Source organism: Musca autumnalis, unplaced genomic scaffold, assembly GCF_047663935.1.
Source record: "Musca autumnalis isolate F117 unplaced genomic scaffold, ASM4766393v1 scaffold_3, whole genome shotgun sequence".
Lineage (NCBI taxonomy): Eukaryota > Metazoa > Arthropoda > Insecta > Diptera > Muscidae > Musca > Musca autumnalis.
In genome coordinates, this window is record NW_027411866.1 from 6,252,858 (window position 1) to 6,267,885 (window position 15,028).

The window sequence follows — 15,028 nt, forward strand, 5'->3', positions numbered from 1 at the left end:
GGAGAGTTTTGTGACTGAGAACTTGCAAATTTTTGCTGGGAAAATTTGTCCCGCAAAAATTTGCAAGTCTGATCAGCTGACATTTAGTCACCTGTTCAATGTAAACAACTCGAAATGTTAACAATTTTGACCAAGAAAATTTCACAATTGCACATATTTTTAGATTCTAAAGCGTTGTGGATATGATTAAAGCATTAAATAAATAAACTGCAATTTTAAAATTTACGTTTTTGTTCCGTTTGCTTTAAAATATCAAAAGAAACAAAAACAAATTTCATACATTTTCGGAAACAGCTGACTTTCTTGCAAGTTTTTGCAAAATGCTGTTCGATAACTTTCTGCAATTTTTCTTGCTTGAGAGAGTAAAATTCACTGAGAGAAGTTGCTGGAACTGACTGAGTAATTATTGCTGGGAAAGTTATCGTACACACCTATAATCAAAATATTAGTATTGCAAGTTGCTGTACTCATGAAACTATCGAGCGTTTTGGACATAACGTTACAGCTCGTTTGAAACCAAATGTGACGTATCAAAAGATTTTGCAGGCGAAGTCGAGATATGACGCAGCAGTGGAATATACGGAATCCTTAGATCTAACTCTTTTCTTTGCAGAGGATTTATTCCCAACTTAAATAAATACTCTGCATAATACACATGTTTCTAAGGATTCTACTATTTGCCTACAAAATACACCAAACGTCATGTTTGTTTCTCACAGCTCAATAGTATAGACATGAGAAAACAATTTGAGCAAACGCAATTTTTCGTGCTTTCCCATTTAGAAATCACCATTTACCTTCGAATACTTATATTTTCATTTCATTGAATAACAATTTCAGAAAAGTTCTTGCGTGTGAAATAAATTCAATTTGTACATTTTTTGATGTATATCTTTAGATTATTTATTGTTATTAAGAATAATATTGCTATTTACATTTCTTTGCATATTCTTTAAGAAACATTGAAATTTAATTCATCAATACGTATATTGTCTGGTTGTAACATAATCTATATTTTCTGTATTGCCTGGTATCTAGAAATGGTGAATTTCATAAATAGCTTTACAAAATTGTGTTACAAATGCGGTAACCTTTTTAAGCCTCATAATATACCTCACCTTCAATTAAGATATCAATATCATTTGATTTTTCATATATTCAGTTAATGGTAATTACTTTTGTTTTTATATTTGCACACGTACATTGTGATGTATTATGTCCATTTTCGAATCTATACAAAGTTTTCACTGAATAGACACGAAATTTTTACAATTGCAAAGAAGTTAGTAGAAATGGATAGACAAATTCTGAATTTCACATCGTCAATACTACTATGCACGAATAAACAATGTTTTGAGTGGCGAGTCCATCCTAACAATCTCACAATATGTTATGGGACATGTTAAAGCAAGGAAATGTGGAAATATCTAGCTTTTATACTTAAGGTTATACGAGGGTCGCTAAAAAAACCTTCTGACCTAGGCAACACGCAGTGTCTCCAGGCGTTATTTGACAATTTTTTGGAAAGTTTGACAGTTTTTAGCCTAAGCTTACTCAGGACAGTTTGACATACGACCATGTGTTGGGTTGTTTACAGTGACTTTGAAAGTTTTTATAGCATCTTCTGGCGATTGCTGCTATTTTTCGGGTTCATACGCATAGTTCCATGATTCGTCACCTGGATCCATCTTATAAACGTCTTTTGAAGCGCAGTGATCGTATTTTTTCGAAATTCCCTGCACCGATCGACACGGGATTCAACGAGAAAACCCCTATTTTTACCGCCAAGTGTTCATGCAATATCAAATGTTAGTTGGTGGAATAAATGTCCAAGGATGCATCTATCTCACGGTGTATAGCACTGCTTTCTTGCATTATCCGTTCAGGCACGGCTTAATTTTTTCTGGCACAACGGCCGTTTTTGGACGTCCTTCACGAACTTCGTTTTTGACGAGTGTCGGCCACGATTGAATCCATTAAACCAGTTTTTCATCATGCTATAGGATGGTCCTTCATCGACATACTAAGATGTAATTTGATCGATGCACTGTTGCGTGATTATTCACTTCGGAGTTATGAAAAAATATAGGACGAAAATGTTCACAAGTAAATTTCATTTTTTTTGCAAAGTGTTTTTTTTCAAGTCACTGTAAACAACTCAACACATGGTCGTATGTCAAACTAATAGGTCGTTTACATATAACCGGGTTAACCCAGTGGGTCTGGGTTTCAAATGCCATTTCCATTGTGTATACTTCAAATAAATCCTCATAAAGAAGGTTAACCCTGCAAAAAACTATAATATAAACGCCGTATAAGTACGCTTAGGCTAAAAACTGTCAAACCTTGCAAAAAATGTCCAATGACGCTTAGTGACACTGCGTGTTGCCTAGGCCAGGTTTTTTAGTGACCCTCGTAGGATGCGCAGCAACTTGTGTTGTTCTTGCAGCGGTACTGTTGTTATAGAGAGGGTTAATATTTGTAAAAGCTACTCCACACTAGATGTTCGCCAGACCATTGTGTCCATTGTTTTTAAATTTTGATGGTTTAAGATGTTATTCTGGAGTGTTATGTACATAGATGGCGTTTAGTTTGTCTCTACAAAATATGGGAATTGGATGCTCCAGTTAGGATACGCATGTGTAATGAAATGAGGGCACTAAACCAGTGATGGCCACCAACAACAACTTTCCTATGCCCGCGGGCATACGACACACACGTACACTGTAAACTCATTAGTTCGGTTAATGCATTGTTTACGTTTCCACTCACACTAGCGCAAGTCATAATCTGCAAATGTGTGTTTTTGGCCAACACTGCACTAAACCGACGCGCTCTATACATAGAGAACATCAACTGAGGTTTCGTATATGGAACGAACGACTTCAACTGAGGTCTTCTCTATAAAGAAGGACCATAACCAAGGTCTTCTTTATACACAAAGGCCTCAACTGAGGTCTTCATTATATAGAAAAGGCTCAAATGAGGTCTTCTTAATATAGAAGGACCTCAACTAAAGTCCTATCTATATAAAAGGATCTCAACTTACGTCTTCTCTATATAGAAGGATATCAACTGAAGTCTTCTCTATTAAACACCTGCATGGATACAACTGAATATATCAGTTCCGACATTTTTCAACATTGAGTGAGTATGGATATGTAGAATGTAGTTTCAGTTACAAGTTGATACTGATACTTTTTCAAACAGGTATGATATGAGTTGGTATAGACAGAAAAAAGGAACATATTTGTTTATATCTGGTTTGTACAAACTGATATAAATGGATATTGGTGTGATACAATAAGTATTTATTGTATGTAGCCCAAACAAAATAGGAATTGAAATAGAAAAATTTCCACAGAGCTGAATTTTGGTGGAAATGTAGGATTTGTCATTACAAATGAGGTCCTAAAAATCTCTGTTGATTCCATGCGTGCAAAGAAACTTACTCATGGTCATAGGTCATATTTTTTGGTTTTTTTATATATCTCAAAAACTGTGAGCCTTACCAAAAAGTGACTAAAGCAAAAGACAACGACCGTAAACTTCTCTATAAGATATCGCGTTCCTAAAAGTCACATAATAATGATGTGCACATATAAAGCACCTATAACTTATTTGACCCGAAAGTCAGGATAGAAAATCTGGTTAGACATGGTGCTACTGGACCGAGTACTACAAACCAAATTAAAAATGTGAATTTCGAATTTCTTCAGAATCATTCCATGGACCAATAACAAATTCTGCATTATGAAAACCATTAGGAATAACAAAATCGTTTAATTTATTATGGAGGGTATATTATGTTTGTCATTCTGATTGTAACTCCTCGAAATAATAATTTAAGATCATATAAAGTGTATATGTTCTTTATCAGCCTGCTTCTATACCGATATAGCCCCATGACTGTACTTCTGTGGAAATGACTTTAATGTCCGAAGTAAATAGGTGGATAATACTTCGGTAAATGTACTTTAGGTCTATTCAGCTTGGAACAACCCCTACCTTACAAAGTGACGCGTCGTTTTAAGGGCTTTTGAAGGTATTATTCTCTTAATGTCAATCCTCGACCAGAACAACAACATTTTCGGCGGTGGTGGCCTGAGTATTTTAGCTATGAAAACTTATTTACAAGTTGTGTAGTAAGATACTCCGTTCGGGCTCGGACTTGATATGGAAGAAGTATCCCTTTTCCCTTCCATGAAAACTTATTTACAAGTTGTGTCGTAAGATACTCCGTTCGGACTCGGCGATAAAAGTAAGTCCCATATCATTGTGCCAATATGAATCGCTGTGCACTTATTGATATGGAAGAAGTATGCCTTCTCCCTTCCGGGATGTTGTAGGAACATATAATATGTAAGTATTTGTTTAAACTAACTATAGGAAAGCAAATATGTTACTCTCGCTATCTCCCTCTATTTTTAATCAGTACCACAACAATTTAAAAATGTAACAAGCTAACACTTGCCTTCGGGAAATAAATTGGTTTGAAGGTATTTTAAATTTAAACCTAGTTTTGAAATCACCACAAAAAACGCTTCAATATATCAAAACTATTTGCAATAAATATTTGGAATATAATAAAACTATTTTTGATAAATATTCGCGTTTTCATTATTAGGTCGGAAACTTTTCTTGTAGCCCTCGTACATTCCACTCACTGAACGCAGAAACACATTCGAATTTATGCGTTCAGTTATAACAGTTCATGTCTTTAATATTTATTTATCCCCTAAATAATAAAAATGTTCAAAAATTTTATTTTTTATGAAATTTTGCTTAGAAGTTATTCACACAAGCCTGTTACACCTATAGTATCTGTTGGTATCTGTAGTATTTGAAAAATATCTGTTGTACAACAGATACTTGAGAACGAAAAAACAAATAAAGTTCTCACTCGTTCATATACAACACAGAACTGTTTCCAACAGTTATGTTATTGTGAGTATACACAACCCAAACAATATCATAACTGTTACACTCATTCCCACATTTATATCATATTATATCTGTTATGTATATGATATATCTGTTTTGTTGATATAAACAGTTATACCATTGCACGTGTTTATTCTCTATATAGAAGGGCCTCAACTGAGGTCTTCCTCATTTCTCTATATAGAAGCACCTTAACTGAGGTCTTCTCTATATAGAAGGTTCTCATCTGAGTTCAGTTGAGGTTGATAGAAAAGACTAGACTACGTGGTCTTTTGGGGTCAGATGAGGTTGATAGAAAAAACTATGTGATATTTTTGTCTTCTTGGTAGTAACATTTTTTATTTACTTATTACTTTCCTATTCAACATATCACGGTTTCAGACAGATGGTATAGTTTGTTGAATTCAATTAGTAGTCGGCGTAGTGGATGTTTATTGGCATAGTTTTGCTTGAGAAGACCAACTGGTCCTTTGCATTCACACTGACTGTTATGATAATACCGATTGGCTTTCTGCGGAAATATCAGCTGATCTTATGTCGGCCGGTTCGCCGTTTTTCTATAAGATCAACCATATGATCTTTCAATGAAAGAACAGCTAGTCTTCTATTGGCAAATCTTCTGGTGGTATCTCGTTTATGTGCGAACATCTGTGAATGAGAAGAACAAATGGTGTTTTAACTATCATTTAGGATTTCTATTGAAAAACCAATGGTCTTCTATGGAAATCTTCTCTGGTCTTCTAGATACAACGTTGCGGTCTTCTATGAAAATACCTTCTGGTTTTCTATGAGGCGACATAAAACCTTTGTAAGAGCAATTTTTCACAAATCTTGATACAGTTTCAGTTCCTTATCCTGGTTACCAAGTGCACGACACCTTGTTCCTACCACGCATCCTACACAAACAAAGGGCTAACTCTCTCCTTCTTTATATCAAAGAGTACGGACGACCAAGAACGGACTTTATGACCTAATATAAACAGGAAAACAAGTCCTATCCCTTCAAAAATTTCATAGCAATCCGAAAGTTGCCCCCAAAACGAAGCCACACGAGACTAATACTCATTTTATTTATGTTTCCAGTTTTTAAACACCGCACTCACCTATGATACACTTTTTTAAATAAATTTGCTTTCCAAAATGTTTTTCTAATGTTAATATTATTCTCTCCAATTATCAACATCCTTAAAACTACTTGTGCCAGCACCACTTCCGCTATTAAGTTTTTCACTTGCTCCAGCATCTAAATATTTACGCTGAATATCTTCGTAGGTGCTAAAGAAGAAATTATGATTATCCTGCGACACTTTAGTCAACCAATCAAACCAGAGTTCTTCATTCAGTTCTCCCAAATACATGGGATTTCTTGGTGTTGTAAATACTTGAGTACGAAATTTCTTAACAATATCGCTAATTGAATCATGATACGTAGTAGCCGATGCCGATGATACTTCAGGAAATAGGAAACTGTTTACTTCCCAATCCATTTCGTTTGAACGATTCTTTCGGTTGGACTTTTGTCCAGTTGTCTGTTGTTGGGCGCTGGGCAATTGATAAGCATCACTAATTTCACCTCTTAATATTCGCAATTTGGAATCTTTAAAAAAGGCTTTTAGCATTTGATCTAAACACGCTTTGCTGGCAGGGGCAAAATCTAAACGTTTAGCACGATTTTTAACAAACAAAATATTGGGAAAATATTCGGGTAGAAATGAGGGTTTAATGTCTGGTGCCGAGGGTTTCATTAGTTCTGCTAATCGTAGCAAATTTAAAAAACTCAAATTGAAGTAGTCGTCTTGTACAACGATTAACAGGTGGCAAACAGACATAAGCGTTATTATGCTATCCAAGTCCTCCAATTCATTGTTGATTAAATCTTTCTTATAGGCATTTGACATTACGGGTGGAGTATCCAAGAGGATCATACGGTCTGATGTGATGAATAAATGTGTGGATTCTGTGCGTGAACGAGCCGAACACTTATTTGCCTTCAGTTTGGTGGGAAAAATGCAATCTTCTTCAACAAACACCTTGCGATAATAATCGAAATCCTGTTGCTCATTAGCCAAAAGATTTAATATTGATGATTTGCCAACTCCTTGAGTACCCACAACGCCAACCACCAAAAAATCAGTATTGGTTTTCATTAGTAATTTTTTCGTGCCCACATTTATTGTGCCCGTCGAGGATATCACTGTGGCCGGTCGACTCATTTGATACACAGGCTCAACAATGTTTTGGGTTTCCGTTGTGGAAATCGGTTGCTGTTGTGCTGTTATATTAGGGCTTATGTTGGGACTTTGTGCTGAGGATTTCTGAAATATTATTGTTTTATGTGGTATTTGGGCGGTGGATGTTGATTGCTCCGAAACTTTTCCATAGGAGCTAGTAGAAGCGCTGTCCGCAGTGTCATTCTTCTGCTCTGTTTTAGATTTCAGCAAGATTTTTGGTTGTACCTCTATACGTTTCTCTTCCTGTGAAACAAAAGAAATGAAAGAATGGCATCTAATGAAAAGGTACAAAAGATACAAAAGACTTGCGGCTTATATCTCCTTTAGGTCACCTGGCGCAAAAATTCGGCATTTACAGGTAGTAGTTTACGGTGTATAACTTTTGTCCCGGAAATGTATACTACCCGAGATATAGGCATAAGTTAGACGTATATACTGAACTCATATCGTGTCAAAATTTGGAGCTGGTTTTTAATCTAAATTTTTCTAAGTTGTCGATCTTCAGCCGGGGAGGGGATGGGATCAAAACACTTCCTGGACAAAACTTATACACCATAATGAAGTGCACCTAAAGGAAATAAAAGCCAATACTTGCCTTGGGTTTTCTGTAACGTCGCCTTCTGTTGTCCGACATTTTAATTAAATTGCTTTTCAATAGGCTTCGAAATTAATTGGTCTGTTCCTTTACTTTTAAAGATGGTAACAGTGGCAGAAAATGGTAAAAGTGGTAAACTGCTCTCATATAAATTGTATGTTATTAAAAGTAAGGGAACACTTTACAGGTTAAAAATGGTAAGAAATGGTAACCTCAGACACGTAAAGGAACAGAGCAAATTATAATTCAGAATTTATAATTCAGTATGTCTCTTCTACGGTTTCTTTGGTGAATAAGAGTTCAATGAATATACGAATAAGATAAAAGAGAATAACTGATGAAAATGGGTAGCCAAAACAAAAACAAACGTACTCGTATTACGAATGAGGCATGAGAAAATTGATAATCATGGACTAGCTGTCAAAATACATTTTTGCGAAGACCATTTTTTTGAAGAGGTGTTGTGGTGGTGTCTAGGAAATAAGGACACACAATAGTTAATAAATAAAATCTTAAATAATATAAATAAGATAATATGCCATTGATTGTAATTTCCGGGTTCCCTGCCAGTGGCAAGACAAAACGCGCGCTGGAATTGAAGAAGTACTTCGAGGGCAGAGGAAAACGTGTCCATCATATATGTGAAAATAAGGCGATTCCCAAAGCAGGTTTCCACAAAAATGTTTACTTTGGAGACTCGCAGAAGGAAAAGATGGTCAGAAGTGACTTGAAATCGGAGGCTCTCCGTATGCTGGACAAGGAAAGTGTGGTGATATTAGATGCTGGGAACTATATTAAAGGTTTGTAATAATTAACACTTGTCTCTTCGTCTTGAGTAATATTGCTTACGTTTTAAAGGCTATCGTTACGAGTTATTCTGTGCCACTAAAGCAGCCAGAAGCACACAGTGTACTTTGTTTTGTGGCATACAAAATGATCGAGCATGGGAATTCAATTGTAACCGTTGTGGTGTGGAGCCAGATGATCTTAGCACAGTGGAAGATGAATCATTGCTGGATAATTCAAATATTGCCTATAGTAAAGAGATTTTCGAGGGTTTATGTATGAGATTTGAAGAGCCTCATGGCAATTGTCGTTGGGATAGTCCTCTTTTTGTGTCATTTCCAGACGATGAATTGGAGTTTGAAAATATTTACAGTGCTTTATTCGAATCCAAGCCATTGCCACCAAATCAGTCAACACAAAATGTAATCAACATTTATTACCTATATTAAATTCATTCTAGAGTTTCCTTTTTACAGCCTCCATTAAGTTCCACCAATTATGTCTTTGAGTTGGATAGACTAACCCAAGAAATAGTAGCTGATGTTTTGGCAGCAAGAAAAATTGGTGTGCTTGGAGCAGTTCCCATCAAAAATAGCCAAATAAAAGTTGAAATACCTAGTAACATGACGGCCATTCAACTTAACCGTTTAAGAAGACAATTTTTAAACTATAGTAAAATGCATCATGCCACCACCAGTACTCTAGACAAAGTTCCTCAATTATTTGTGCAATTTTTGAACTCTAATTGTGGGAGTGGCTCTTAATAAAAAGACAACTCAAAAAATTGCATGGTCGTTTTACGATTTATATGTATTTTTAACTCCATCTTTTGGAAGCCTTTATAGATTTGTTTTACAAAAAATATTTTGTATTTTAATGAAAATAAAGAAAAAAATAATTCATTTAAAAATATTTTTGTAAATTCACAAAAATTCGTGATTCGTGTCCAGGTCAATTATTTTTCTAAACATAATCAGTGCAATTATCACAAAAAGATAATTCACTCTGTCATTCAGTTCATGGCCTTTAAGCCATACCATCATTATCGCTTTGATTTTCTGTCATATCTTCAGCGCCATCACCAGTACTGTTGAGAGGCTTGCGACAAATCCAAAACAGGCTTTCATATTCGCTTTTCAACATTGAATTTGGATTTTGAGCATATTTTGTACGTACACCAGTCTTTGAGGTTAATACTTCAAAGCCTACATTGTCAATGACATGCATTATGTCCTCAAATGTAGGTTCAATGCTATCCTCATTGTGGATATCACTGAAATGATATAGTAATGGGCCCAAATTTACCCAAATTCCTCCAGGAACTAAAATACGATAAATAGTTTCTATGAAATCTATCACATTATTTGCACAGTCAATGAAGAAACACGTGGCCACACAATCGTAGACATCTGGGGTGGTGTAAACCTTTAAAAAAGTGGAAACAAATTACAACGCTTGGCATAACATAACCTCAATAAGTATAACTTACCTCTAAGAAGTCTCCTGCCACAACTGAGAGTTTACCAGTTGGCTTATTTTTAGCTGGACTAACATCGGGAAAGCGTACAGCAGCTACTTGATCGGCTCTACGCAAATTATTTACAGTGTGATGGACCCAAGGATACAGTGAGTACATATTCTCATCGGTGCAAAAATTCAAAACAAAATTCGAGGCAATTAGCATAAAGTATGAGAATTCGTTGCCCTCACATTCATAGCCTCTACAGGCAAGTTCATATGTTAATCTCCCCAATCCACAGCCAGGAACGAGAATTTTGACCTCATTCTCGTTACTGTTCAAAAAGAAAAACATACATTAGTTACACTTTGAGTGATATTTTTGTCCTCATACTTACTATTCTTTGGGATTGAAGTATTGTTCGATGGCTTCAATTATTGGTTTATAGGATTGATTGCGCTCTTCGACACATTCAGGACTCCAGTCCCTTGCAATAGCTTTTAATGTCGATTGGGCCTTTAAAATGTGAAAAGGTTCAACATGCTCTTCAGACTGAATCAAAGTAGTTTTGTTTTAAGTGTAGAAGAGTAAGGAAGGAAACACATTTTGTTTCCTCACAGGAGAAGGAGGAATGGAACAAAAATATTACAACAGATCAATTTTAATTATCTACTCCACAGCCAACAACATCATCAACAAATTCACACAAACACACAGTGAACTACTACATCAAAGGACATCAGTACCTAGAACTCAAAAGTCAGAACAAAACTTACATGTTCCATTTCTTGATGGCGTATTTTTGCCACATGTCCATCCAAATCTCGCTGGCTCACGGTTGAGCTATCACACAAAGGATTATCCACTAACATTTTCTTAATGACTACTTGATTCTTGTCAATACAATCTCTTACAATACTTAAATGGTGTCTATATTTTTCCAGCATTTTTTGATGTCTTTTTGGAAGAGAGTTGAGATAACTCTCCGTTTTATTGACCTTTGCCAGGGAATATTTGCTGCAATCATAATAATTATCAAATTCGGTCTCTGAACTGGAAGACTTCATTAACCTACCGATAGAACTTTAATGCTGATATTATCTTCTGTAAATGTTGCTTTTCCTCCTCTTCCTCTTCAGGTGTTAATAATGATGGACATTCCGCGGACATATTGCTAAGGGAAATCAAAGATGATGATGAGTGTTTCCTATTCATGTTGTTGTGGCCACTAGTTGCAATATCCGCGAGCACGTTTAAAAATGATGTGCAATATGGAATTGTTGGAATTGTTTTTAATATTTTCCCGTTAGATTGCGTTGGATGGTTGTGTGAATTGTTTACCAAAAATGACAGCTGGCATGGCACAATAATGAAGGTAGATGAATACGCAAATGGCTGCAACATAAATCATCAAGGTACATTGAAAAAGGTAGTCGATTCCCAAAAATTGAAAAAATAAATAAATTATATTATTTTTTCCCAAAATAGTCTGGCTCAATCCCATTGTGGTTGTTATAATATTTTAAAACAACTTAAGCTGGGCACTCACCTATCAGTCATGCTGTCGGGCCGATGAACCCTTTTTGTATGTGTGTGCATGACAAGTTTGTAGCCGAGCCTTCAGTCAATTCTCGAAATTTTCCTCCAAAAATGAATTAGTTTTAAATTCTTCTTTGTTCCTTCACAAACACTATTATTTGCTTTTAAAAAATTGTATATTGACAATTTGAAAATAAACACAATTCACCCAGACTGATGGGGGCTAATTTTGAAATAAAAACTGTTTTGATTTTTATTATTCTTCAAAAACTCACACATACATTCTCAAATATTCGAAAATTTACACATAAGCTCTGTTCCAGAACTAAAAAGTTTTTACAATTTTTACTACTTTTACACATTTTGCGTTCCCGTACACAATATTTATATGAAAATCGATTACGACTTTTACAACTTTTACGACTTTTACCACTTTATAAAGTACGGGAACAGGCCAATACTATCACAAATGCTATCGGGCAAACTGATAGGAATTGTTCGCCAAGAGGTAAGGCAGAGTGGATTTTTGTGGATATTCTCCACCGAAGTTATTTTTCAACAACTTCTTCAACAAAAAAATTTATTAATTTAATACCCCGGTTACACTTAACTCTAATGTAACCGTACCATAAAGCTTTGACTTTTTAGGGCTAAGTCCATTATAGGAGATTCTGTTAAAAACAAGTAAAAAAGCATCAGTCGGCTATGCCGACAGAACTATACCCTCAGCCTGTGTATATTGAAACATTTTTTTCCAAAAAAACGTATGTACATGCCCCTGAAAAAAATTGTACCATCGTAATTGAGGCAGCGAATGCAAGTTGCTTCAACAAAAATCAAAGTGATTCTACATCAGGGGCTGGATTCTTGTTCTATGAAAATTTGAAATGAAAAATATTTTCTTTATAATTTTTTTCATTTGACATTTATTTCCTTTATAAAATTTTTCATTTCACATTTTCATAGAAACAGAATTGAGCCTCTGGTCTTAAAGTGAACTTACCTGAAATTTTGTGTGGGAGGTACCGGATGGAGTGGACAAATATAGTCCATATATGAACCTGATCTATACCTGGTAGGTATATTAGGATGTGTAAAATATAGACCAATTCGGCCACTCCCTTCAAGAGTTATCGTACGAACAATTTTTCCGAACATTTTTGAACTTTTGTGGGGGAGGTACCTGGAAGAGTGGACCGATATGGCTTATCTTCGAACTTAAAATATGTTTGGACAAAATATTACTAAGGCTGAATGTTGGACCGAATCGGCAGATCCGTTCTAGAGTTATCTTGCGCTCCAACCTCCTCACACGGTGTCATAGAGGTTTTTTGCAACTTTCAGGCTATTTTCTCAGGAAGTATGGACTTGCCCCTGATGAAACTTATAACGTCGTATGGAGGGCAGTGAATACAAGTTGCTAAAGCAAAAATCAAAGCGATTCGAAAGATGGTCCTAAACTGAACGTTTCCAAATTTTTGTGTGGGAGGTACCCGACGGAGTGGACCGATTGAGTCCATATTAAAGCCTGATCTAAGTCGGGTGCACGCTCCATAATGGGCAAAGTATGGACCAAATCGGTTACTCCCTTCAAGAGTTATCGTGCGCACAAATTTTCCGAACATTTTCGAACTTTTGTTGGGGAGGTACCGGAAAGAGTGGACCGATATAGCTCATCTTCGAACTTAAACTAAGTTTGGGCAAAATATTACGAAAGCCAAAATTTGAAACGAATTGGTTCATCCGTTCGAGAGTTATCGTGCGCTCCAGCCAGACAGACAGACGGACGAACATTGCTCAATCGACTTCAAATTGTCTGAAACACATTTCGTCCAAACATACTTGGGGTCTAAAACCATTATTTCGATGAGGCACATTTTGCCCGTATGAAAGTGTATATACCCTCGTTAGCATAAATGCTGAGGGTATAAAAACGATATTTAGCGATTTTTTGCGCTATGCGACGATCGTTTCGTTAACTGGTTATGTTTACATCATCAGGGGCTGGATTCTTGTCCCATGAAAATTTGAAATGACAAATATTTCTTTTTTTTTTCAAAATAGTCTGGCTTAATCCCATTGTTGTTGTTTAATTATTTTAAAACAACTAATTTATTAGTGGAAAAGTTTGGCATTGTTCGCCAAGGGATAAGACAGGGAAGACTAGTTTTGATCCACGCCACTGGATCTCATCAGTTCCCTTGTTTCTTGTTTGTGGATATTCTCCACCGAAGTTATTTTTCAATAACTTCTTCAACAAGGATTTTGGATTATTGTTGAAGAAGTTATTGAAAAATAACTTCTTTCCACTAATAAATTAGCTGACGATTGATGTTTGGGTATAAAAAGTATCTTGTTGAAGAAGTTATTGAAAAAAAAACCTTGGGGGCGGAGGAATATCCACAAACAAGAAACAAGGGAACTGATGAGATCCAGTGGCGTGGATCGAAACTAGTCTTCCCTGCCTTACCCCTTGGCGAACAATGCCAAACTTTTTCCACTAATAAATTAGTAGTTTTGAAATAATAAAACAACAACAATGGGATTAAGCCAGACTATTTTGAAAAAAAAAAACAAAATTGTATTAGCTATCCCAATAAAAAACGACGCAACCAATGTTCGAAAAGTATTTCCTTTGTAATTGTTTTCATTTATTTATTCATATTTGTATAACATAAATCCATGGTATAAGTAAAGAGATAGATTTAAATGAAAAAAATCTATAGAACCCTTGTTTTTCTTGAATTCCTAAAACTTCAAAATAAAAGCAACAAGTGGGTTTGTTTACAATCCATTTTTTGAGCATTTTATAAAAAACGCGAAAAATGAATGAAGAGTTAAGTTTTCTCCACATAATCGAGTTGTGAATATGATAAACTGATTGTTTCAATGCAAATCTCACCAATTTCTTCCATACAAATGGTCTAAAAACAATTTTAAAAATCATTGAATTCGATTGTTTTTAAAATTGTTTGGCATATTATTCAAACACCACACACACATACACAGTTTGGTTATATTGTTTTGAAGTTTCAGGCATACTCGAATGAAAAAAATTAAATTGACATAAAGCTTTGGCTAACCTTTCTTATTAAACCATGCATGAAGCCTTTATAAAAGTTTTCATTTCATATTTTCATAGAAACATAATTGAGCCCCAGGCATATTGTTGTTGCTAGACAATTTTTGCCATTTGTCCTACCCGCGTTTACACATGACAGTACTGTTGAGTTCATGCATTGTCAAAAAGACATTACAATTTTTAGGTCTGTCCGATAACTTCGCAAGTAATAAGTATTGGCAAGGTCTTGCAACTATGTACTTGTATAGCCCCGGGCCACACTACAGTAATTTCACTGAAATTTTGATATGAAATTATGCGTCTCTAGATCGACGTCCATAGTAGAGTAAAATCATAGAATTGCTGTAGTGGGGAATTCGATTTAAGAACACCTAATTTCATGAAATTCTTTA

At 35.4% G+C, this 15,028-nt stretch overlaps 3 protein-coding genes across 5 annotated transcripts; 1 reads left to right on the forward strand and 2 right to left on the reverse strand.

Moving 5' to 3' along the window:
- Positions 1-1,065: 1,065 nt before the first annotated feature.
- On the forward strand, positions 1,066-9,488 carry LOC141397142 (protein KTI12 homolog). Of its 2 annotated transcripts, XM_073973080.1 has the most exons (4): positions 1,066-1,168; positions 8,341-8,570; positions 8,629-8,978; positions 9,033-9,488. In XM_073973080.1, the coding sequence occupies exons 2-4, from the start codon at positions 8,483-8,485 to the stop codon at positions 9,318-9,320; spliced, it is 726 nt and encodes a 241-aa protein (XP_073829181.1). In that variant the 5' UTR covers positions 1,066-1,168; positions 8,341-8,482; the 3' UTR covers positions 9,321-9,488. The 2 variants fall into 2 exon arrangements, with proteins under 2 accessions (XP_073829181.1, XP_073829180.1); XM_073973079.1 differs by lacking the exon at positions 1,066-1,168 and having other exon boundaries at positions 8,281-8,570.
- Positions 6,086-7,909, reverse strand: LOC141397140 (protein SMG9). The gene is made up of 2 exons (XM_073973076.1): positions 7,771-7,909; positions 6,086-7,418 (listed from the first exon to the last, which is right to left on the reverse strand). Exons 1-2 carry the CDS (start codon positions 7,807-7,809, stop codon positions 6,105-6,107), a joined length of 1,353 nt encoding a protein of 450 aa, XP_073829177.1. The 5' UTR covers positions 7,810-7,909; the 3' UTR covers positions 6,086-6,104.
- LOC141397141 (carnosine N-methyltransferase unmet) lies at positions 9,341-11,841 on the reverse strand. 2 transcript variants are annotated; one of them, XM_073973077.1, is made up of 6 exons: positions 11,565-11,841; positions 11,091-11,410; positions 10,792-11,032; positions 10,413-10,567; positions 10,046-10,349; positions 9,341-9,981 (listed from the first exon to the last, which is right to left on the reverse strand). In XM_073973077.1, the coding sequence occupies exons 2-6, from the start codon at positions 11,228-11,230 to the stop codon at positions 9,583-9,585; spliced, it is 1,239 nt and encodes a 412-aa protein (XP_073829178.1). In that variant the 5' UTR covers positions 11,231-11,410; positions 11,565-11,841; the 3' UTR covers positions 9,341-9,582. The 2 variants fall into 2 exon arrangements, with proteins under 2 accessions (XP_073829178.1, XP_073829179.1); XM_073973078.1 differs by lacking the exon at positions 11,565-11,841 and having other exon boundaries at positions 10,413-10,531; positions 11,091-11,375.
- Positions 11,842-15,028: the final 3,187 nt, after the last annotated feature.

What these genes read in the sequence shown, in the direction of transcription:
- LOC141397140 (XM_073973076.1), bottom strand. Translation starts at nt 7,809, where the DNA reads ATGTCGGACAACAGAAGGCGACGTTACAGAAAACCCAAG. An exon ending in GACGTTACAGAAAACCCAAG is followed by an intron (nt 7,419 to 7,770) that starts GCAAGTATTGGC and finishes TTTGTTTCACAG; the next exon opens with GAAGAGAAACGTATAGAGGT.
- LOC141397142 (XM_073973079.1), top strand. Translation starts at nt 8,306, where the DNA reads ATGCCATTGATTGTAATTTCCGGGTTCCCTGCCAGTGGCAAGACAAAA. An exon ending in TGCTGGGAACTATATTAAAG is followed by an intron (nt 8,571 to 8,628) that starts GTTTGTAATAAT and finishes TACGTTTTAAAG; the next exon opens with GCTATCGTTACGAGTTATTC. An exon ending in CAAATCAGTCAACACAAAAT is followed by an intron (nt 8,979 to 9,032) that starts GTAATCAACATT and finishes TCCTTTTTACAG; the next exon opens with CCTCCATTAAGTTCCACCAA.
- LOC141397141 (XM_073973077.1), bottom strand. Translation starts at nt 11,230, where the DNA reads ATGAATAGGAAACACTCATCATCATCTTTGATTTCCCTTAGCAATATG. An exon ending in TCAGCATTAAAGTTCTATCG is followed by an intron (nt 11,033 to 11,090) that starts GTAGGTTAATGA and finishes TTATGATTGCAG; the next exon opens with CAAATATTCCCTGGCAAAGG. An exon ending in TGGCAGGAGACTTCTTAGAG is followed by an intron (nt 9,982 to 10,045) that starts GTAAGTTATACT and finishes ACTTTTTTAAAG; the next exon opens with GTTTACACCACCCCAGATGT.